This window comes from Varanus komodoensis, unplaced genomic scaffold (assembly GCF_004798865.1).
Source record: "Varanus komodoensis strain SLA01 unplaced genomic scaffold, ASM479886v1 scaffold8, whole genome shotgun sequence".
Lineage (NCBI taxonomy): Eukaryota > Metazoa > Chordata > Lepidosauria > Squamata > Varanidae > Varanus > Varanus komodoensis.
Genome location: NW_025336481.1, coordinates 1,092,464 through 1,115,808, shown reverse-complemented (window position 1 = coordinate 1,115,808; position 23,345 = coordinate 1,092,464). Strand labels below are relative to the sequence as shown.

General features: G+C 56.0%; 1 protein-coding gene across 4 annotated transcripts; it reads left to right on the top strand.

Moving 5' to 3' along the window:
- Positions 1-1,042: 1,042 nt before the first annotated feature.
- On the top strand, positions 1,043-23,082 carry TM9SF4 (transmembrane 9 superfamily member 4). Of its 4 annotated transcripts, none has more exons than XM_044455391.1 (18): positions 1,043-1,077; positions 6,209-6,322; positions 8,101-8,200; positions 8,773-8,941; positions 9,054-9,183; positions 9,899-10,022; positions 10,299-10,417; positions 10,793-10,904; positions 12,080-12,150; positions 12,494-12,626; positions 14,766-14,847; positions 14,936-15,011; positions 15,693-15,776; positions 17,745-17,920; positions 18,509-18,572; positions 19,505-19,624; positions 20,622-20,711; positions 20,903-23,082. In XM_044455391.1, the coding sequence occupies exons 1-18, from the start codon at positions 1,057-1,059 to the stop codon at positions 21,050-21,052; spliced, it is 1,935 nt and encodes a 644-aa protein (XP_044311326.1). In that variant the 5' UTR covers positions 1,043-1,056; the 3' UTR covers positions 21,053-23,082. The 4 variants fall into 4 exon arrangements, with proteins under 4 accessions (XP_044311326.1, XP_044311325.1, XP_044311323.1 ...); XM_044455390.1 differs by having other exon boundaries at positions 12,494-12,650; XM_044455388.1 differs by lacking the exon at positions 1,043-1,077 and adding an exon at positions 1,526-1,770 and having other exon boundaries at positions 12,494-12,650.
- Positions 23,083-23,345: the final 263 nt, after the last annotated feature.

The following is a 23,345-nucleotide window of genomic DNA, read 5'->3' as shown; positions in this document are numbered from 1 at the left end:
GATAAGAAACACAAGTTTGTTCTATGGTTCCTCTGTACCACCATGGCTTACTGTGTTGTCTGAACCCAGGAACCTGTTTCCCACAGTCCTAGTGTACAACTACCACAGAATCCCCTGGAAGGAGTGGCAACTGAAGGAGCCACTCTGGCCATCCAGCCTCTATGTGCAGACCACAGGCAGGAAGCAATGCGCCTTGGGACTGAATTTCAGGCCTGGGGACTGATGGGATACAGGCCAACAGCGGGAGGCCTTTGCAGGGCAGATAAAAAACATGGTATCAAAAACTACTTGAGCATTGCTTTGGACACCTTGCAAGGGAAAAAGTAGGATATAAATGCAAAATGATAATAATCAATAACAATGAAGTTCTGATATTCCTTGTTCTGAATAAAAATCAACCTTACCAAGGGCTAAAAGCACTGCAAAGCCTGAACACTTTGTAAATAGGAACACAGGAAAGCTCCCAACCCAACAAAGGACATGCTGCAGCCCCAGTTAGAGTTGGGGAACCAGAGCCCCAAAAGACAGGGCCCTGGCGCCAGAATCCCATTGCCCTTACGCAAGATGGCGCCACCGGCCCCTCGTTTTACGGTCATGTAGGACCAAATGCCCTCAGCGGGCCGAGCTGCCCGTGCAGAGAACCAGCCTTGCCATTCACAAAGAAGGCGCTCCGACCCAACCGAGCGAAGTTGCCCACACTAGAGATGGCGCCCCAGTTTGCGCAGCCGCCGTTGAGGTTCCCCGCCCTCAGTAGAAATGGCGGAGGTGGCTTCGAGCGCCGACAGCCGAGATAGGGAGGCGGAAAAGGCTCCCTTCTCCAAAGTCCTCCGCGAAGCGCCCGTTCGCGCGTCAGGCTCGACGAGAGAGCGGGCGCTCCGCGAAGGAGAGGGCGGCGTCGCCGAGGCCATTTCTCGGGAGGGAGGGGGAAGGCCCTTCCCAGAAGGCCGCCGCTTCGCCTTCCCCAGCGGCGACCTGTTGCCGTCTCCATGGAGACAAGCCGCCGCGGCCAACCGCGAGCCACTTCCGCCGACGTCAGCGCCGACACGTGGATCCAAGATGGCGGCCTCGGGGGTGCTGGTGAGTGGGGAGGCAGGTGCCCCTCCGCCCTGTCCTTCGCGCCCGCTGCGCTCCGGGAGCCACGACCCGGGGAGCCTCGCGTCGCGGCCCTCGGCGCGCCCGCTCTCCCGCGGGGCGGCGCCGAGGTCCCACTTCCGGGGGCGAGAGGGCGCTCGGCCTGGGGAGGGGGAGGCGGGGCCGGGGCCGGGGCCGGGGCGGCTGGCCTGCCTTCCCCCGGAGCGGCTGCGGCCCTCCCGCCAGCCGCCCCCGCCCCGGGTTACGCGCGGAGGACGCGGGCGGGCCCGGCCGCTCTGCCCCCTTTGTGCAGCGCCGAGCACTGTCGAGACGCGGGGCAGGGGGCGCGGCCTGGGCGCGAGAGGCGAGGGGAGCCCAGGCCTGGCTGTGCCCCGGAGCGGCAGGCGTCCTCCGGGCAGGCGCCCGGGCTGGGAGGGTGGTCCGCGGCTGTTGCGGGGTTTGGAGCAGTGCAGAAAGCCTGCAGGAGGAAGAGGGACTCCTGGCCATGCCCTTTCCTTTTTGGCTGGGCGCTTTTCGGAAGGGGCTTAGCGGCTTCTCCAGCGTGGGGGCTGCATTCCTGCCTCAGATGCCCTGCTCTTTAACCAGTCTGCTGTCATCAGACGCATGTGGAAGGCAGTTCCCGTCACCCTAGCCAGCGTGCTCCGTGAGTGGTGGTCCAGTGCATCTGGATGGCACCAGGTGGGAGAAAGCTGCCGTATAGGTCGGCATTTGTGTCTGTCCCTTTGACCGTACTGCGGGATTTGAGGGTTCCTGCAGTCTGAAGACAGTTGTGAAGCATCCAACTTGCCTGAAATGGTTGTGGTGGGGAACTCTGGATGGGATTTCTGAATGAAGACTGCCACTTGAGCAGCTACACAGAAGGTTGTGGGTGTGTCTGTAGATATTGTTAGAGTTTTCCTCTTAGCCAAGGGTAGCTTTGCTTTCTCTTCTGTTTTACTACCATCCAGAATCAATTTAACCAGCCAATTCTTTGCACAGGAAAAAAAACCTATAATTAATAGTTATGAGTCATGATGCCTTGAGGTGGACAAGTACCTTTACAGGCTCAGAGTCATAGCAGTTGAACTCTGGCTGAGCACTTTTTTTCCTTTCCTTTTTACTACCAGGAAAAAGTTCTCTGAGCAGGTTACATGTTCAATGATTTTGCAGTCCTTTGATCTTCTCAAGGCTGACATCCATACAGAGAGAGACAAGCACTTCTGTGCATAGATCTGGCATAGATGCCTTTTCCCACTGCACTATTACCTTATGGAGCTTGGTATTTTCACAATGCAGATTCATAGTATCAGTGAGGCTGTGAGAGGACATCCCAAAGTTCTTCTCTGATCTACTTCCTGCAGAGGGTCTTTTTGATGGGAAGGGGTGACAAAGGCCTTATTCTGATAAACATAGCAAAAGCCATGCTAGATCAGACCAAAGGTACATCTCATTCATTTCAACGAATGAAACCGGAAAAGAAAAACAAAGCGTCTGTGCACAGGGAACGGTGAAGCCCTTTATAGCCCCTATTAATGTACTGGATGCCAGCAGGCTTCCTGAATAGATGCACTCTGTCCTCCCACACCTGGCCACCTTTCTGCCAGGCACCTGCTCACTACCCATGCAGACAACAGCTGTTCAGCAGCGGCAGCACCGGCGAGGGCAGTGGCATCTGTGCAGCGCTTGCTGGAGTGAGCAGCTGGGTTGCCTCCCTGCCTCCCTGCTTGGTTTATGGCTTTCCTAAGGACACTCCCCATGGTATGTTGGGAGGAGGTCACCCGCACCCCCTGCAACAAGTAATGATCAGTACCAGTTTGGAAGAACATGAGAAAGCCCTGCTGGATCAGACCAAAGTTCCAGCTAGCCCAGCACTCTGCACACACGGTGGCAAACCAGCTGCTCACCAGATCCCTCCAGCAGGAGGGGTGCCAGGCCTCCTCCTGCCCAAGCCCTCAGCAACAGGTACAGGCAGGCAGGCAGGCCAGCACAGGTAAAGGAGGTAGCACATAGACAGGCAGGCTAGTAAACCTAACACCAAAGGTCTTGCTAGCTCAGCACCCTCTTCCACACAATGGCCAACTGTTTGCCTCGGGAAGGCAAGGGCTGATTAGGAAAAACATCCTGCTAGCGCCGGCCTGTTTGCCAGAGGAGGTGGTTACTGTGGAAGGTGGCATGTTCTCTTTCAGCAGCTGGATGAAAACCTCTCAGGGTTGTTGTTTCAGTGGGTTTCTGGCCTCAGTGGGGGATTCAACCAGGTAACCTTTTCAGGTTCCTTTCTTTTCTGTGATTCTCTCTTCTTGTTCTTCAGCAACTGGCATTCAGTAGCATCATGGAGAATTCTGTTTAGGTGGTCTCCATGCCTTTTGTTGAATTTGCTTTTAAAGCCATCCAAGGTAGTGACCATCCCCAGGTTCCATTAATTTGTGCTAGCAAGTTCCATAAATTAATCAGGTGCAGCGTGAAAAGCACTTGCCCCTGTTCTGGGTCTTTTGTCAATCAATTGCATTGGATGGCACTAACATCCGGTATTAATATGGGAAAGAGAGAAACATGTCCGCGTTCTCAGTGCTGCGCATTGTGGTGCAGGCACAATTTGAATGTTCTTTCAAGGGGAATGTGAAGAGAATATCCAGTGCAGGGCAATCCATTCCCCAGTAGCTGAACTCTCTTCCTTGCAGATGTGGGGCAGCAGAAGAGAGAACAAGGACCAAACATGTATAAATGCTGCAATGAAATCATGTTTATGGAATGGGCTTCTCTTACACATGAGCAAGAAGAATGTGTGCCTGTGAGGGTATTGGGGCCTCTCTTCCATGCCTGACACTGCGATTTTAAACACAACATGGTTGAACTGTTGCTTTAATTAGGGTTGCGTAAGGTTGAACATCGAGGGTTGCTTTGTTACTCACCCGTCCAGGTTCCTCGTCCCCCAGTATTTGAGCCTGACTGTCGTGAGAGTAGTTTGTGGGCACAAGTGAAATTATGCTTGTCTTGTTAAAATTGCTTGCTCTTGTTCACATCTTTGAAATATGATACATACTGAATATTCATGTGCCTGCATTCTCAGTTGTCCGTGCCATATTGCATCATGTGTAATGTGCTTGAAAGTCAGATAATTACGATTTTATTTAGCACTTTGTGCTCATTTCCTATTCAGTCTTAAAATGTCATTTGTATCAGCACTCTTGAGAGGACCTGTGGTTGAGATGCCTTAAGCATTCTTCACAAAATAAATAGATTGTTTCCCTCTGTCTTCTTGCTTCTGCTTTCTGGGTCTCCCTACAACCTCTCCACTTTCTTTATATAAATCCATTTTTAGCAGCTCGAGCTTGCGTCTTACCTTTGTCATGGATATGAACAGAAGGAACTTTTAATGTGAACGGGCAGGTCTCACTTGCGCCTCATCAGCAACTCCTCTCATACTTGCTTAAAAGCTCCTCTTTTGCTCCTGTGGATTAAATAAAGATTTCACTTCTCAGAAGCTTTGTGGAGAAGGGCGACCTGGTACCTTTCTGATGGCTGCTCCCATCAGCCCAAGCCAGCATGGCAAGTGGTCATGACTGATGGGAGTGGTTGTACCAAAATGCAGCCAAGCACCTCCTTGATGTAGCCTGCAGAGATTCAGGCAGCCTTTGCAGTTCCGACGAAGTGTGCGATAGATGGATCGGAGGAGGGTTCTTGTTGCAGACTAAAGGTGCAGAGCGAGTGACCAGTGCAGGCCTCCCGGATCTTGAGAGGATCCCCTTCCATGCCTGCTGAGGAATAATGGCCAGGAATGAGGAGCGGTATCTCTTTGTCCATTGGCAGGCCTCCCCCTCGTTCGGGAGGTGGGGGTGTCTTTTGGGAATGTGTTTCCATCAGACTCTTGAGAAAGCCGATTAGTTCATAATCTGGTGTGGACGGTTGGGCTGGATGGATAATTAATGTGGTCCAGGAAGGCAGTCCTTTACGTTGCTCCCTGCTAATAGACGCTCTAATTGACCAACAAGCATCCCTGCGCTGGCTGATGGGTTCTTTTTCCTCTTTTGGTAAATGGCCATTTGCCTTTCCTTGCTTGTCGGTGGTGTATAAAGTTTTAAGAGGAATTGCTTTCTCTACTTCCCTGCCATTCGAAGCCTTGTGTGTGATACTGGATTTGTCAAAACCTGAGCGTGCCAATGTATAGTCGGGGGGCCTTGCCTGAAGAGTGTCAGAAGGGCACGGAGGCTGGATCAGGCTCAGGGTCCGTCTGGTTCAGCATTCTGCACAGGAAGCCAAGCCGTGCCCCACAGCGAGCTCGCCAGCAGAGCGTCTGCCCCAGCGTCCGGTGTGCATGAGCAGCCAGTCCCTGATCTGGGTCGTAGCACATTCTCATCAGAACTAGTGCCTGCTGAATGTGTCCAGTCCCCTTGTAAAGCCATCCAGTTGGTGGCTATCACTACCTCTTGTGGGAGAGAATTCCAGACACTCACTCAGAGCCTCTGTCCATTTATCATAACTGCAGGTTCTGAGTAATAGCCAACATTCAACTTGGGCATTGGGGACGGGAGAGAAATGTTGAGCAAAAGACTTAAGAAGCTGAAAGGGGCAGAGCTGAACATAATCTATTGATTTGTGTGCTTCTGAAGGCCCCAGAGTAGCAGAGGGCCTATGTCAGACCTTCCTTTTTGGAAAAGAAGATGGTGGAGGAAATAGTGAAGTATGAGAACCACAGTTGGATCTCCCGGACACCCTGGTGGTGGTGGCATCTCCCCAGCCCTGTTGTGTTTCTTTCATGAGCAGAAGGCTCCTTGTTCCCCCTGAGAGTACCTCTCAGCCTGGAATCTGTTGCCTGCTGGGTGAGACCTCTGGAGCGGAGGTCGCACCTATTTGCCGGCTCCATTCAGTTTCCTGGAATTCTCGATTCCCGTCAATGAAAGAATCCCACAAGGGGCTTAGCAGCAGCAAGAAAATGGGAGGGGGTCTCCAGGGCTGTCCCCCTCTCTGCAGCTTCGTTCAGACTTACCCAAAATTGCTGTGGCAACTTTGTGGCTCGTCAGGCTCAGCTCTGGCAAGCCAACCCACAAGCGAGCCATGCTGGGAATGGCCCCTGCGTGCCTGCGTCTCAGTGGGGTCGCCTCTGATGGCTGCATCTGCTCTTTACACTTATTTTTGGCAGGAGAGGCTCGCGTGCCTGCTTGTCTTGCTGCTCTTCTCTCGTGGAACGAACGGCTTCTATGTGCCAGGGGTCGCGCCCATCAACTTCCATCAAAATGCTCCAGTAGAAATCAAGGTAGGACCCGGCGGTGGGCCGGTGGACTGGCCAAGGGACTGCTCAGGGGACAGTGGGGAAGAGGGGCTCAGCCGCGATGCATACGCCAGTTCCAAAAAGTAAAAATGCTGTCGGGAAACAAGAGCATGAACTCTGGGAAAGGGAGGGAACTGTAGTGCTGCATTTAGATTCTGTCCTGCCCCTGAAGAGTTTGGAACGGCACCCATTGGTCCCTCCCATGGCCTTGCCGTGTGCACGTGGCTGGCTCAGCGACATAAGGTGACCTTCGTGACTGAGTGTGGATTTGAATTGCATGGGCCTGCTCTCCCGATGCCCACGTGGCAGTGGTCTTCACCATCCGTGGCCACCTGTCTTCCAGCTTCCTCGCTGTCATCACAGGTAGCTGGCGGGAGCCGCTTCCATCCTGACCGCTGCAGAGCTCACAGGAAAGCTGCCCTCGAGCTTGCACTTTGCTCGCACTTAATAGTTAGCGGGGTGGCGGTTGCTGTACGTGCAGGCCAGTTCTTGGAAAGCTGGCCCTGTTCGGTCATGGCTGGTGATATCTGATGAATTAGCTGACCGGCCGGTTCACTCTAGCCAGTGCCTTGACATGGAGGGTGCGCTCTGCAAAGCTGCCACAGAAGTTCGAAAGAGTTGTGGCTGCTGGGCAGCAGCAGAAGGAATCCTCCTCCAACTGAATAGCTGCTTGTCTTTGAGCTGGACTTTATTTATTTATTTATTTATTTATTTATTTAAGCATTTTTATGCCACCCCATTCGCCGAAGCCTCGGGGCGGCTTACAACAATACATTAAAAATAAATAACATTAAATTAAAAATATAAACATTAAAATTAAAAATACAAAAATAACAATATAAAATAAGCCGCCCTGGCCAGATAAAATCCAATAATATTAACAATTAAAATGCCGCTTAAATAAAAAGGTCTTTGCCTGGCGCCGAAAAACAAATAACGACGGCGCCAGGCGGACCTCTCTGGGGAGCGCATTCCATAACTTAGGCGCCACCGCAGAGAAAGCCCTCCTCCAAGTACCCACCCTCCTAATTTCTTTCATGGAGGGTTCCCAGAGAAGGGCCTCTCCTGCAGATCTCAAGGGGCGGTCGGGCATATATGGATGTAAGCACTCCTTCAGGTAATGATTGTAGGCCTGTTTACACGCCATGGTAGTTCTGTGATAATGGCCCATTGGTTCTTATCTGAGTTTTGGATTTGCTTGCATCACGAGACAACCTAACTGAAGTCAAACACGTTTACAGTTCCTTGATTACAGCGAGAAAGTGAGGCACTGGTGTGCTTACCTCCTGCTGAAATTGCTGGAATGTAAAAATGTAATTGCTGGAATGTAAATGTCCCGGGGGTGCATTGGTTTTCCCTTAAAGCTGTTGCGGAGATTTCTCAGAATGTTTTCCCTGTACCCACAGCAAACTGAAACCCACAGTGTGGTCCCTCTGTTCTTCAGCATTTTTGTGGGCTGGGTGCTACAGGATGTTCCGTTCTTCAAGAACACTAATACATGGTTTGGGGCTTCCTTGTGGTCTCTTCAGCGACGACGGCGCTGCGACGTCCAGCTAGCCCAGCTTATTTTCTCAAGCTGTGGTTTTATCTTGTCCTGGAAGCTTCCAAAGCCAGGGGTGGTTAGGTTTGGCGGGTGCTTGCTGGCCCAGCCAGTGGTGTCCGGAGCCTCATATCCTGTCTCGAGCGTTTCCTCTGTAAGTGGAATTTCTCTTTTTTGTGGGGGGGATGAGGTTGGCTGACGGCTTCTCTCTCTCTTTTCCCAGGCTGTGAAGCTCACCAGTTCACGAACCCAGCTACCTTACGAGTATTACTCCTTACCGTTCTGCCGCCCAGTCACAATCACGTATAAAGCTGAAAATCTGGGTGAGGCCCCAATCCCAGGACCCCGCTCTTGGCATCTGGGCTTCCTGAGTGTGCCACGTCGGTGTCCACGTGCTGCATGCTCTGCGTTCCCGGCCCCCCCACCCGTTCTGGCTTTGTTCACCAGTTCCAGTCAACCCGATGTCCTGGCCTTCCCCGCATTCCAGTAGCTGCCTGTGGTCCTGTAACGCAATTGCTTCAGTGCATCTGAAGAGGACCCACTGCGTCTCACGCAAGAGCACTCACCTGGGAGCCGGGTCTTGCTGAGAGGGCCCAGGTCGCTCCAAAAGAGAAGCTTGAGGTCCCAGTGCCACTCCCCAGAGCTTGGAAAAGAGGAGGGTGCCTGCCCGGCAGACCTTGGTTCTCCTGCTGATGTGGGTGGATTGTTCCGTTGGCGTAACGTGCGGGGCTGCGTTATCCAGGCCGCTGCTGATTCTGCTCCGCTAGGCAGCTGTGATGACAGGGGTGTTTTTGGAGAGCGATGCCGGCGATTGGCTGGCCGCACCCCGGAGCTTGGGCCCTTCTCTTTAAACTATGCTCCTTCTCTCCCCCGCCCTCCCCCCGACAACGTGCAGGGGAAGTCCTCAGAGGAGACCGGATTGTCAACACTCCATTCCAAGTTTTTATGAACGTTGAGAAAAAATGTGAGGTTTTGTGCAACGTCCCAAATACTCCTGTCGTCTTGAAAAAGGAAGAGAGCAAGCTGATTGCGGAGCGGATCCAGGAGGAATACTACGTCCACCTGTGAGTCTCTCCCCGCTGAGCACAGGCGGGAACGGGTTTCGGCAGGAGCCCCTCTGGGATCGGCAGGGCTCCGGTGGGCAGGTGGGTCTCACCTGCGGGCCTGTCGTTGCAGCATCGCCGACAACTTGCCCGTGGCCACGAGGCTGGAGTTCTACTCTAACCGTGAAGAGGAAGAGAAGAACAAGGAGAAGGACACTCAGTTTGAGCATGGCTATCGGCTTGGATTCACGGACAACAACAAGGTGAGGCGCAGGTGGCTCCGTGGCGCCGTTCCGGGAGGGCCGAAAAGGCGTCGTTCCTTATTTATGTATTTAAAACACTTATATCCTGCCGATACCAAAGTAGGTCTCAGGACAGAGTTTCCGACAGTCTCCTTCTTGGGCTTTTAAAGGGGTGAATTCCACTGGAGCTCCTCCACCGCTTGTCACAAGGCTCCTAAAACACTCATTCTCCATGTCCTGGTGGGATTCCAGTTGGAAAACCTCGGGGGCAGGTGGCATTTTTTCTTTGGGTGGGAACAAGGAGGCAGGTAACGATCACCTGCTCGGGCCTTTGCTGAGCCAGCACCCAAGCCAACCCTCAGTTTTATGTACAGAGTCTCGCAGAGGAATTCACCCCCCACTTGACTTCCCGCATTTTGTTGCATTGCAACCTGGAACAGATGTTACTCTAATTGGCATTGTTACCACGTCACACATACAAGGCACTCGGACTCTGCGAAGGTGCAAAATACTGTTATTGTAGCATAGAAATTAGGTAAACGCAAGCAGCTCTCCTGTGTTGGCTGCAGAAGCAGGCGTCCCTTTCACTGTGATGTGCTGGATGGGAATGATGGAACTTGCAGTCCAGCATATCTGGAGGGCCCCAGCTTAGGGAAGGCCGGTGCGCAGTGCCCCCTTCGAGTGGCACGCCTCGGCTCCAGGGCCTCTAACGTGTCTCCCGCCGTCTCTGTTTCAGTTCTACCTGCACAACCACCTCTCCTTCATCCTTTACTACCACAGAGAGGATGTGGAGGAGAACCAGGAGCCAACCTACAGGGTGGTCCGCTTTGAAGTCATTCCGCAGAGCATTAAACTTTCTGGTGAGAGCCGCTGTGTGGTGCCTGTGTGGCAGGAGCACGTCGGACGAGCCCTGCTGGGTCAGACCCAAGCGCCGTCCAGCCCAGCACCTGGGACACATGGTGGCAAAGCAGCTGCTCACCGGCGCCCTCCCGCGGGATGGGTGTGAGACGGTGTGGCGTGCTGGCGACGAGCACGGGACGGGGACTGGGGCGGCCTGGGTCCTGGCCCTTGCTCAGCCGTGGAGCCAGCCGGGAGGCCCGTCACGGACTCTTCTGACGCAAGGCTTGCCCCCGCAGATCTGAGGGCCGACGAGAAGGGCACGTGCATCCTGCCTGAAGCCGCCAGCTCGGCCCCCCAGGAGATTGACCCCACCAAGGAGAACGAACTGCTCTTCACCTACTCCGTGCATTGGAAGGTGAGGGAGTGGGTTGGGGGGGCAGGGGAGGGGAGGGGAGGGGAAGGAGAGGGCGGCTGGGGCATGGCAGGGTGAGCGGTGGTAGCGGGACGGCGTCCAACGGCTGGGAAGCCGTAACTGAGAGAAGGCTGGGGCTCGGGTCCTGCATCAGCCCTATTGAAGGCTGTATTTAGAAACATAAATGAATATATACTGTATTTGGTGAGCTATGAATTAGTTTATGATGCGCCGTCATTTTATGCTGTACACCACACCGAGGACCTCTGGCGAAAGCAGCGTGTGCCTCTCAGCCTCCGTTTCCCCCCTCTGGGGCGGGAATAACGAATGACTGCTGCGCGTGGTCATTAACCGGCCAAACTGTCTCGACGCGTGTAGGAAAGTGACATCAAGTGGGCCTCCCGCTGGGACACCTACCTGACAATGAGCGACGTGCAGATCCACTGGTTCTCCATCATCAACTCCGTCGTGGTCGTCTTCTTCCTTTCAGGTGAGAGGCGGGCTGCGGGGCGCGTGAGCAGCTGCCAGGTAGTAAGGCTGGGTGCCGGAGCTCCGGAATGGGGAGCTGACTCACGGGAGCCCGGTGGCAGGCCCTTGTGGGAGCAGGGGGAGAGGAGGAAGCTGTGCTCGGGAAGGACAGAACGCCACTGGGCAGAGGAGGGAGTGCAGGGAGCCTAGGAACTAAGGGAACCCGTGCTGGCTCGGTGAGCAACCCCCGTGAAAAGATCCATTGCTGGGAACAGAAGGCAACCACGAGGAACTCCCAGAGTGCTGCTGATAATCTACACGGAGGAGGCAGAGCCACGTGCCCGCCTGAGTCGTGCCGTCAGTTTTAGTGCAGCCGTTCCGAAGCGCAGAAAGAACTATTTGGCGCAAACGTTCCGGCGCGGCATCCTGGCTGTGGGGCACCGAAAGTGAGGTGCTGTGGCGAGAGCGCTGGGCTGGGGCTCAGGAGGAGGGGTGTGCGAAGAATCCTAACGGGGTGGGGGTCCGTCAGAGTCCCGTGGCTTGGCTCCTGGACTTGGGCCCACTTTCTCACTGCTGTGCGTTGGACGTGTTGCCGGGTGTGTTGAGCTCAGGCGTCCGCCAGGGGTTCGGCCCCTGCAAACGCCGTGCAAATGGCACCCCCTTCTGTGCCGTGGCTTAGGTGCTTTGCTTGTGCGCTCACGTCGCAGAGCAAGGTTGGCGGTTTGCTTAACGGGTTCCTCTCCGCTCAGCTTCCTTTCCGAGAGTGGAGTTCAGGGGCGGGAGGAGGGCCTGATTCCGAAGGGATTGTCGCAACCTGACTCGGGAGAGCCAGGCTCTACTGCGCCACTTCTCCAGGAAGCTTGTTGAGTGCCTCTGGGCCTGACACGGCCTCTCCGCCTCACAGGGTTGTTGCGAGGGTAAAAATGTGTGGGGAGGACTATAAATGCTTCCTGCAGCTTCTTGCGAGGGGAGAAAAAACACGATGTAAAAGCAGCCATTGAACCAAAACTCTCCTGAGAAACTGACCCTCCCCACCCCAGTCCAGGGAGCTTGCGTGGACTCCAGGCTGCATGCAGAGGCATCTGCGCCCCCCCCCACCCTCCCTTTATGCCCCCCAGTCAACATGCTGCTGAGCGATGCTTTGGGGCTCGGCGGGATGGGCTGGAACTGGCTCATTCCAGGCGTCCTTCTTTTCAGGGATTCTCAGCATGATCATCATCCGGACCCTCCGGAAGGATATAGCCAACTACAACAAGGAAGACGACATTGTAGGTGACGCATGTGGGGTGGGGAGAGGCGTGGGGGCCCTTCTCTCTGGGGAGGTTCGGTGGAAGGAGCCAGCCCACGAAACGAGCGGGGTGCCCAGACGCCACCGTTCAGGTGCAGCTTGCGGTTGCAACCCGCAGATGCCCCCGGGAGCCCGCAGGGCAGACTCTCCGGAAGCAGGAGCACCTGGACGCAGTTCCCACTCTTGTGGAACTGGGTTTGCCGCTGGGAAGCGGTGCCCGGAGCGCGCAGAGGCGAGGAGCCCCCGTGCGTTCTTCCCGCTGCTGCACATGCCGCTCTCGGCACACCCGAGTTCAGCTTCGGGGTCTTGGGTCTTCTCCGCAGGAGGACACCATGGAGGAGTCCGGGTGGAAGCTGGTGCACGGCGACGTCTTCCGGCCGCCTCAGTATCCCATGATCCTCAGCTCCCTGCTGGGCTCTGGAATCCAGCTCTTCTGCATGATCCTGATTGTTATTTGTGAGTGGCATCACCTGGTACCAGGTTCGCATGCAGTGCCCCCGGACCCGTTGGACGGCAGCTCCCAGGGTTCCCTGCCAGCATGACAGCGAGGGATTGCGGGAGTTGCATGTGGCAGGCAGCTGGTTGGGGAGGGCTGTGCGGAGCGTTCGGACACACAGGGGGGGCGGAGAAAGGGTGCTGGCGACTGAGCCCGTGGCTGCTGCATGGCCTGCGTTTCCTGGGCTCATCTGGGGGGCTTTGTCTTCGGGGCCCTCCGCTATCCCCCTGCCCTCAGACCCTGGAGCAGTGGTGGCCAACGCACGGCACGCGAGCCAAGTGGCCCCGCATCACCCCAGCAGCCGGGCATCGATAACAGCGCGCATAGGGGCCGTGCGCACGCTCGGAAAGTAGTGGTGCCTGGCAATGAGGTCTCATCCAAGCTTTCGCATCGTTGGTCAGTGCACTGCCAAAGATATATATATATTTGCTTGGACTGGCTGTGAGCTGTTTTTTCTAAACCAAGACCTCCATTTTCAGCTTTTATCGCAGTGTTGGCACTTTGCGATAAATGAGTGGGTTTTCGGTTGGAGTTTGGGCACTTGGTCTCCAAAAGGTTCACCATCACTGGGTTAGGGTTGCAAAAAGGAGGTGTCCTGGCATGGTGTGGATGGTTGGAATGTGTTGAGAATGGGCAGAAATGTTGATCTGTGAAGAAAAAGCTACTCAAGGAAGACTTTTTCAAAGTCACCCCTTACAATGGTATTTTACCCCTACATTAGGGTTAGGGGCGTGCGCCAGGGTCGGGTCAGGCCAGTGGTGGTGAACCTGTGGCACGCATGCCACAGCAAGCCCACAGAGCCCTCTCTGTCGGCACGCGAGCCAGGTCGCCCCAGCATCTCCCCAGCAGCCGAGCATCGGATAACATTGCACACTGGGGCCATGCGCATGTTCAGGAAGGAGTCGTGGCACCAGGCGATGGTGTTACAAACCACGACTCATTAGCTGCGACTCTTCCGAGCTGTCGCGTGGCCAGTCGGTGCTCTGCCAAGGATGGATGTATCTGTATATTTGCTTGGACTGGCTGCGAGCTGTTTCTCCTGAACTAAACCCTCAGTATTCAGGTTTTATTGCAGTGTTGCCACTTTGCGATACATAAGTGGGTTTTGGGTTGCAGTTTGGGCGCTCGGTCTCTAAAAGGTTCTCCATCACTGCCCTCATGTTCCCCAACCCGTGACCGTCCCTCCTGTGTTCCCACTGGCCAAAGGTTCCCTGCACCCTCAAGACCGCCCTCCCCACGTCCCCTCTCACTTCTCCACAAGCTTGGAACTGCCTCCCAGAAGGTTCTGCCTTCTTCTGAAACCCTCTGCAAAGCCCACCTTTTCTGCCAGCCCTTCAGCACAACCTCTGTCCGTCTCATGCCCTCCCACAGTGCCGCCTCATTTCCCGGTGGCTCCGTTCCTCCCTCAGCTGTTCCTCCTGAATGGGTTTTTAGCTTGCACAGCAGAGACCTGTCTGGGTATATTTGGTTTATTTGGGGTGGTGCGCAGTGGCCCTGCCTTATCAAGGGGGCCTGGCTGGCTTTTGCACCTCGCAAGTTTTGCAGCGATGACTGAGAAGTGGTCTTCGGAAGATTGGAGTACCACAATTTTGAGGCTTCTGGGGGAACCGCCTGTGTGCCTGGTTGTTTCTTTTTTGACAACCGTGGGAGGCAGCGTCCTGTTTTTACCAAGCCTTGTCTAGGAGGTGGAGATAAAGTGTTTCTAAAGCTCCAGTCCAAGGGGAAGAGAGCAGAGTCCCCTGTCGTCTGGGTTTTTCTCCTTTCCGCCCCCACCGCAAGCCCTTCGTGTCCTTTTCCTTCCTCCAGGGACCGCTCCCACCCCTCAGCATCCCTTTGGCAGGCCCGCCTGCAGCTGCTGCGGTGCCCGGTCCTGTTGGCCTCCTCTGGGCTGTGGTGCCCAGGCCAGCTTGCTTCCCAGAGCCACCCCGCTCCTTCCGCATCCCCGCACCTGGGCAAGTGTGTTTCAGAAGAGCACATGTGTGAATGCTTCAGATCGTGTCTAGTCTGCGGGCCCAGGTCCACCTGCTGCCGTTATGTGGCCTCGTGGCTCTGGAACGCCAGCCTCCGGCGGCCTCTGACCCTTCCGTCTTGCCTTGCAGTTGTGGCCATGCTGGGGATGCTGTCCCCTTCCAGCCGGGGCGCCCTGATGACCACCGCCTGCTTCCTCTTCATGTTCATGGGGTAGGTGCGGCCTCCTGCGCGGGCAGGCAGCCCCGCCAGCATGACTGGTGGGGATAACCCTCTCGCTCTTCCCTCCCACTGTGCCCAGGGTCTTTGGCGGCTTCTCTGCTGGCCGGTTGTATCGGACACTGAAAGGCCATCGGTGGAAAAAGGGCGCTTTCTGCGTAAGTCAAGGCACCCGCCTGCTGGCTGCGGGGCCTCGGGGACTGGGCGCCATGGCCAGGTGTGGGCAGGGCCACCTCCAGAGAGCCCCATCTCACCCTGATGGTCGCGCAAAGGAGCCCTTTGCCGACAACGAGGCCGTTGGAAGCAGAACCGGGGTCATCGGAGGGAGAAGGACTGCTGGGGCTCCGCACCAGAGCGAGACTGAATTGAGGAGGGAGAACTCGGGCACAGCCGCTTGGATAACATGCAAACAGCCCGGCTGCGCCAGTGTCTGTTCTGGGCTGGGGTGCGCTGCCCCTGCTTCCCCCCCCCCCCGACTCCCTTGGTCTGCTCCCTGCCCACCGAGGCTTGCCATGGGCAGCTGGCATGGGGGCGGCTTTTCTCAGCTGCATCTGGGACAGGGGCCATGGAGGCAGTGCTTGGGTTATGCCACCGCTTTGCATTTGGCAAAGTTGTCCCTGCCAAGGGAGCAGGCGAAGGGGGTGAAGTCCTGGCCTGCTGAGTGGGGCTCCACCTGACCTGACCTGACCTGACATGACCTGACCTGACCTGACCGGCACCAGCTCCGCCGACGCTCCGGGCTGAGCTTCATTGGAGGGGCAGAGCCACGGGACTCACCGCTGCTGATGCTCCCGCTCCGGCAGGTGGCCGTTCAGCCCAGCTTCCTTTCTCTCCTGCAGACAGCCACCCTGTACCCCGGAGTTGTCTTTGGGATATGCTTCATCCTGAACTGCTTCATCTGGGGCAAACACTCCTCCGGAGCGGTGCGTACCTTCTCACTGCCCCTCCTCTTCCTCTGCTCCCGGCGCAAGTGCCTCGCTTGCTGGCCTCTGACCTATCCCGTTGATTCGTGGCTTTGCTTTGAGTCTTGCTCTGTCGTTTTGCTCTGCTGCATAAAAAACTGTGACTAACCACTTGAACTCTCAGCAGCCATCTGGAAAAAATAACAAATATAAACTTTGGGGTCTGTTTGGACCCCAGCCTGACATTTAGGGAGCGCAATAAATTTAGGGAGCACAGAAAGACCCACAGTACTTTTTATATTTGTCTTTTACCTTGGTGGTGTGTTTAAAATATTAAAACACCCGGATTTGGTAAGCGCAGCAAATTATTTATTTATTAAAACATTTCTATGCCGCCCCTTGCCGAAGCCTCGGGGCGGCTCACAACACAAAATAAAATACAATAAAATACAAAAATAACAATATAAAATTAGCAATATAAAATAAATAACAATATAAAAGAAGTCACCCTGGCCAGAATTAGGCAAACTATTTCTGTGAATCCCGTCTGCCTCCTTTTCTCACCACCCTGTGTGGCAGGGAGGAGGGTACAGGCCACTGCAGGTGGCCCTGTGCCTCGTTGCGTGGGCTCTCCTCGCTCTCCCTGCGTTTAAGGTCCTGGAACCCTCCCCGAATCTTTCCATCATCAGCCCACAACTGTGGATCTCAGGCGTTGGCTTCCTGGTTTCTGCATGAAAGAGGCTTCACTTCCCTTCCTGGCTGTCAAAGGGATTCGGACAGCTTGCAGGGGCTGCAGGAGGGCTTGGGGCGTTGGGGCCCCAGTATGCTTCCGCTGCATGGGTAGCAAAAGCATCCCGATGATGCAGATTTGGGAACATTTGATGGTCCTGGCATGCTTTGGCTTATCGAGAGAAGAGAGAGAAAGGAGGTGGCTGATCTCTGAGGGCACTCTTGGCCACCATGTGGGTGGCAGTACCCCAGAAGGACTAGAGTGTAGATCGGCCTGTGTATAAATGACACGAGGAAACGTGAGCCTGTGGATAGCAGAGCTCCGTGATGCGGGATCTCAGCTGGCCGGCCATTCGTTTCGGCGGCCCTGCGAAACACGCAACGCACCGGCTTTGTCAGGATGGCACTCCCCCATACCCGACAAAGCTATCCTGAGACTGGAGGAGAGGGCAAGCTCCAGGCCCCGCTGCTGTTCGGAGGCTTCTGTGTGTGGGGAGCTGGCATTAAACAACTCCCGAATTGACGTAGCGCGTGGCACTCTATGGTAGTCAAACGGGACTATTATAATGTTGCTCATTAGGGACTGTGTACTGTGCATTCTGCCCGTAGGAACTTGTCCCACTAGTTTCCGCTAGGCCAGTTCTTGTCCCCAGAATCGCTGCCTCTCCTTTTTCCCCTTCTCTGCCCGATTCTCTCCCGTTGTGCCGCCTTCACGCCCCTTCTTAAAATCCCGCCTTTGAACCCCCTTTTCTGGATCAGCCTCACTTTTTTGACCTTCCACAAATGAGCTGGTCGATCCTCATCTGCGATATTAGGGCTGTGGGTGTTTTAATGAAGTTGTTCTTTGGTCTTCACCCCTTAACCGGATCGTTAAAACTTTTCTGTTACATTAATGCTCAATGAAACAGAAATTCCCTCTAGCCGAGGCATGTGGTGATGGCACATACAAGTTTTAAATAAAATAAAGCTCCCCATTTCCCCTTTCCTGCACTGAGGCACTGCTTCGGTTCTGGGCCTTTTGGGCAGGGTGGGGGTCACGACTTGGGGGACGACGGCTCCCGCTCGCTCTGCCTTTGCCGAAATGCCAGCCAGGAGTAGCCGCCTGCCTGAACCTTCCACACAGCTTTGCTGGGGGTGGGGTGGGGCAGGGGCGCACGGGTGCTCCCGGACAGCTCCCCTCGCCGGGCCCGGCGCCCCCCACCCCCCCAGCGGGGAGCTGTGGCTGGCCGGCAGCTCTGAGGGTTGGACTGCCCCTTGCAGGTCCCGTTCCCCACCATGGTGGCCCTGCTCTGCATGTGGTTCGGCATCTCCTTGCCGCTGGTCTACCTGGGCTACTATTTTGGGTTTCGCAAGCAGCCGTATGACAACCCCGTGCGGACCAATCAGATCCCAAGGCAGATTCCCGAGCAGAGGTGGTACATGAACCGATTTGTCGGGTGAGTGAGGGGAGATCCTGCGCTGGCTGAGTGATCAGTGGGAGAGCGAGCCGCTGGCCGCAGAGAGGCTTGGGGAGTTCTGTGCCCCCACGCCCGGGGGGGAGCCGCCCCTTCCAGGGCCAGTTTGGGCACAGGGAGGGGAGCTGGAGGGCTCAGGCACCCTGCTGGTTGGGCACGCGGTGCCGTTCAGCAGGGCCGCCCAACCTGCTCCTCACCTGCTGCTCTTGGGGAGGCTTCCAGCGCGGCTGCCGGTTCTGCCTCTCCGTCCTCTTGTACCGGGAGCTGCCGCTGCTGCCTGCCACTGAGCCACCAGGCCGGGGCAAGCGGCCACGCTCCCCGGGTGGGATGCCGGTGGCCTCAGGGCAAAGAGCTGCTTGGCGCACACGCAGCTCCCTGCACGGCTTCCAGGCCGGCGTCTGGCTGGCTGTGGCCGGCCATGGGCTGCTCTTCCGTATGGACCGCGGCCTGGTCCACAGGCACAGCTGGGGGAGCCGTGTGGCCACGGCCCTGGATGGAGGGCCATCGGCCTGAGATCCAGCCCGGCGGGGGGCTTGTGAAGCGACCTCCTCTCCCTTCTCTGCTCCGCAGGATTCTCATGGCTGGGATCCTGCCTTTCGGAGCCATGTTCATCGAGCTTTTCTTCATCTTCAGTGTAAGTACCCTTGGTGCCACCTTTTCGCAGGTCACTGCCTGGAGGGTCGGCGAGGGAGGGGGTGCCAGCAGGGCAGGGGTCTGAGCGTGGGATGGAGGGGGGCCGTCCCCACGCCTCCAGCATTGCCCTGGAAGCCGCTTCAGCTTGTGCTGCATCAGCCGTGTCGGTGGGGCAGCCGCTTGGGATGCCGCCCAGAGCCTTCCTTGCACAGGGAGTTCTCACGGATCGCGGAGCGCCAGCCCACCGGTATGCCCAGGCGCAGGGCGACAAGGCGCAGCCCCATCACGGCGGCGGTGGGGGGCTGCCTGTATCATCCCAGCCCAAGCGGCACTAGCCTGCACGACGCGCAGGGCCTGAGCGACGGTTCTTGCACGGCTTGCCTCCCAAGCGGGCGGCGCTATTTGTGCTTGCCAGAGTGTTTGCGCTGCCCCCTTATCGGGGCCGGTGTGAAGGCACTGTGCTCCTGTCTGACTGGCTCTGGGTTTGGTGCCTGCATTCCCACCCTCTCAGTTGACAGCCAGCACCCTGGCCTGGCCTTCCGTGGCATCTGCAGCGTTCTGCGTGCCGGATGCTTTCTCAGTCCACACGTGGGTGTGGCACAAGGGGGTCTGTTGCTTACCGGAAGCGCGCTTTGCCACAGCACAGCTGCCTTGTCACAGTGCGGTGCCGGCACTGCGAGGGGGACGCAGGTTCAGGAGTCTCCTGGCTCGCTCTCTCCTGTGAGGTCTCCGAAGAACAGCGGTCCCGCCGGCGTGGGCCAGGGATCCTGCGACGACAGCTTCTCAGCCCTCTTGTGGGGCTGCCGTTCCTGCGACTCTGCGGAAAGTCACAACAGAGTGGCCCGGGCTGGGTAAAAGCTCATGGGGTGCTTCTTATGTGCCGGTGTCCTCCTCTTAGCATTTTGGCTTCTCTCTCTCCCTCTCTCGATACAGGCCATTTGGGAAAATCAGTTCTACTACCTCTTTGGCTTCCTCTTCTTGGTCTTCATCATCCTCGTCGTCTCCTGCTCCCAGATCAGCATCGTCATGGTGTACTTCCAGCTCTGTGCTGAGGTCAGCTGGCCCTGCATCGGAGGGGCAGTTTGGCAGGGGTGGGGGAGCACAGCGGCGAAACCCAGGTGAACCCTTAGCTCTGCAGGGTGGAGCTGAAGAAACCGGTCTTGTCCTGTGGGACCATGTGGCTGGCTGAGGCCAAAAGGAAACTTAAGCTTGCATCACTAGAAGTGTTGCGTCTGCATCACAGGAAGTAGGAGTTTCACTATTCAGCGCTGATCAGGCGTCACCCCAAGGACTGAGACGGAGTGGCAAATCCTGGGTTAATTAGCCCCGCGAGAGCCGGGCTGGGCCAGCGTGCCACATTTTTAATCCACCACCTACTTTCAGCCCCCAGCTTCTCGTTGGGTTAACAGAACCATTTAAAATTAGGCTCCCTGTAGAGAAAGTGGAGAAGGAAACATTCTTGTTTGTCTCCCATAGTGCTGGAACCGGGGCCTCCCCAGGAAGCCGATCGGTGGGGCTTCGCACAGCACAGAGCTGAATGGTGGAATTCCCTGCCGCAGGAAGTAGTGACGGCCACCGATTTGGGGGGCTGTAAAGGGGGATTGGACAAATGCATGGAGGAGGGGGCTGCCCACGGCTGCTGGTTTCGCTGGCCGGGTGCTCCCTCCGCCGTGCCCGTGTACGTGCTGTGTACACCAATTGCTGAGGAGCTTGGGTGGCTGGAACGCCTGTGTACAGCTGGCGTGCTACTGTGTGAAGAAGTCCTGGGCTGAGGGAACTTTGACATGATCCAGCATGGCTTTTCCGAGGCTCTTAAGACCAATGAGGGATATGCCTGCAGGATTTTCCCGTTCCTGAGACAGCTGTCGCCATGAAAAGCTCCCCGGCGCTCTGCCTCTGTGGTGACACAGGGCTCCTCAAACCTGCGCAGTCCAGAGCACGGCATGCTGCAAGCCAAGCCCGTGTGGACGTCCGAAGACGCCAGGCGTCCCCAGGGCGCTGTTGAAGGCCTTGGCGGAGTGACTGCAGCGTGGCTCTGTTCTCTTGGTAGGACTATCGGTGGTGGTGGAGAACTTTCCTGGTGTCCGGAGGGTCTGCCTTCTATGTGTTGATCTATGCCATCTTCTACTTCGTGAACAAGGTGCTGTGCTATTCGTAGTGACCCGTAGTTCTGCCCTCCCTTGGCCTGGGGTTGTCGCAAGGTGGGAAACCCTGAGCGGGGGTGCCTCGGCTGCCGTTTGCCGGGCCGGGCAGCGTTCCTGGCCTGCTTTCCCTCAGCCAGGATTCCCCAGCTGGCCGGCCGCCTGAGCCCCTCTTGCGTTTCTCTTCCAGCTGGACATCGTGGAGTTCATCCCCTCCTTGCTGTACTTCGGCTACACGGCTCTCATGGTGCTGTCCTTCTGGCTCTTGACGGGGACCATTGGCTTCTATGCAGCCTACATGTTTGTCCGCAAGATTTACGCTGCTGTGAAAATAGACTGAAGGTGTTTGGACACTGCGCGGCACGAAACAGCCGTCCTCTCGGTTTCCTCCTAGGAAGGAAGTGGGGAGCTTCTCAAGGAAACAGAACCCAGCGGGAGCGGGACGTGAGAAATAAAAAATAGTTCTACTTTTGGAATGTAATCTTTGGCACAGGGTCCTTGGAATCGGGATTCTCCTGGAGGGCAGGGGTGTGTAGATGCTTTGCATTTTAACTTTTATTCTCTTCTGATTATAAGGGACTTTTAGCTCAGAAGCATCCCCTTCGATGAATAGGTTTTTTGTCTGTTTTTTGTCATAAGAACGAGACTGCCGTGGTGGCCGGTTTGTGACACGGGCAGATTTCAGGGAGGGCCATCCTTTTTTCATCGTGCCGCAGGCGTCTGCGCTGCCCGCGCCCAGGAAAGGGCCGTGGCGGTCTCCGGAGCGCTGCGAGAAGCAGCCTGCGACACCATCCTGTCCGTCCAGGTGCTGCGGAGGCGCCGTTTCAGAACTAGGCGGGTGCGATTTCTCCCGGGGGGCCTTCAGGCCTGAGCCCTGCGCCGTGCCCCCCAGCCACGCGTGGAGACAGCAGCAGCAGCAGCGAGCGCTTGCCCTGCCTTGGCAGACTCCCTCTTGGAGAGTTGGTTAAAGAGAATGACAAGGCCTGCTGCCTCTTGAGGATGGACTGGGCCCGCGTACTGGAGAAGGCTGCTTAGGAACCCTGGGGCGTCTCCCCTGCTTTCCCCAGTAGATCATGGATTCGGGTGGGGATGTGAGGCCCGGTCCGGAAAAACTGACTGCGCTGTTGATGTGCCAAGGAGTCCATGGCTCAGATGCTGGGAATTGCTGCTATGACGTGCAGGAGAGGGAAGGGAACTGGAGGGACCCCATTCATTCGTTTCCCAAGAAAGGAATCACTCACGTTGTTCCAGGAAGTATTCAGAGGACACCCCCCCCCCCGCAGTTTGGGCTGACCTGTAGCTCTTCACCTGTTTAGTGTCACCCCTCTAGGAATTGAAGTATATCAGTTTCACTCTTGACCCCTGTGTAAACTGGCTGTGTGGTCAGGGACCAGCTATGCTTAACCAATGGACACCTGCTGTTTCCTGTTACTGGGTGTGAAAGTTGGGACTGTAAAGATGTATATTCTCAAAAATTAGTCTTTAACTAAGCACAATAGAATTGTCATCTTACAGATGGAAGCCTGCTTGTTGCAGACTCTCCCGAATCCTGAATTGTGAACTAGCCGGATTACTGGAGCAAGGCTAAAACCACTCCTTTGGCAAGCAAAACCCTTTTTAATGTGCAAACAGAGTGGGGACGGTTTTTTAGAAATTCTGCTGTGAATGTGAGTCAGTCATGAGATGGGCTAGCTTCACACTGCAGTGATCTTTTGACCCAGGGCTGAGCCATCCCTGAATTCTTCAACCTTATAAACAGGTTCTTATGACAGATGGGGAGGATGCCATGGGGGAAGTCACCTCCGGGATCTCTGGGTGTCCCTTTGGGATTGCTTTTCTGAAAGCCCATGTGCAGTTCCCGCCAATGACAAAATCCCTGTTGTGCTTTTTATATATGCCCCTCTCCCGAGCCCCCACCCTTGCCCTCCAGTGACTGCAAAGCGATCCGACTGCTGTGTTCTTTCTGTGGGATTTGCTAAGGCCTCGTTGCCGAGAGCACTCTTCGCCAGCCCGGTGCTTTCAGAGAACGGCGGGAGGCGCAAGGTGGGGGCAGCGGGCATACCGCAGGGCCTCCGCCCGCCCCCCACTGCAAACCCCCATCCGTTGCTTTCTCGCTCATCTTGCCAAAGCCACATCGGCCAAGAATAAGGTCTGGCAAGCGGGAACCGTAGTGCTTGTGAGCTGTGCTGTGGATTCCTTTGTGAGCTCTGGATTTGAACTAGCTTTAGGGTATTACGTGAATTCCACTCGACCCCACCCGGGATTTTTTTTCTGGACAAGACCTGCACTATTCTTACCTTCCAGCATCTTCCTTGTATTTTTAATGTACTGTTCAAGCCCAACTGTAAATAAATATGCTGTTGTCCTGTTGTCTGTTTCCTAAATGTTGTTCGAACAGATTCCCGCCACCTGCCACAGGTGTCCTGCTCATGCTTTCCAGGTGCGGCTTGCAGGAAGCAGCTCGCAACTTTCTGTGTTGGCGGGACGTTCGGTGAGGGGCAGGGAAGTACAAAACTGACTCGGTAGGAAGACAGGTTCTGCCACAGGTGTGAGCGAGCAATGGGCGCTCCGATTTCTTTCTCCGGACCCATCATAGTGCATAGTAGCCCACGCATTTCCTGTTGGAGAAAACT

Excerpts from the sequence above, each read along its gene's own strand:
- TM9SF4 (XM_044455388.1), top strand. The coding sequence starts at position 1,696 with ATGTGGAAGGCAGTTCCCGTCACCCTAGCCAGCGTGCTCCGTGAGTGG. Across the intron at positions 8,942-9,053 it reads GAGGAATACTACGTCCACCT|CATCGCCGACAACTTGCCCG; the intron begins GTGAGTCTCTCC and ends CTGTCGTTGCAG. Across the intron at positions 15,012-15,692 it reads GGAAAAAGGGCGCTTTCTGC|ACAGCCACCCTGTACCCCGG; the intron begins GTAAGTCAAGGC and ends TCTCTCCTGCAG.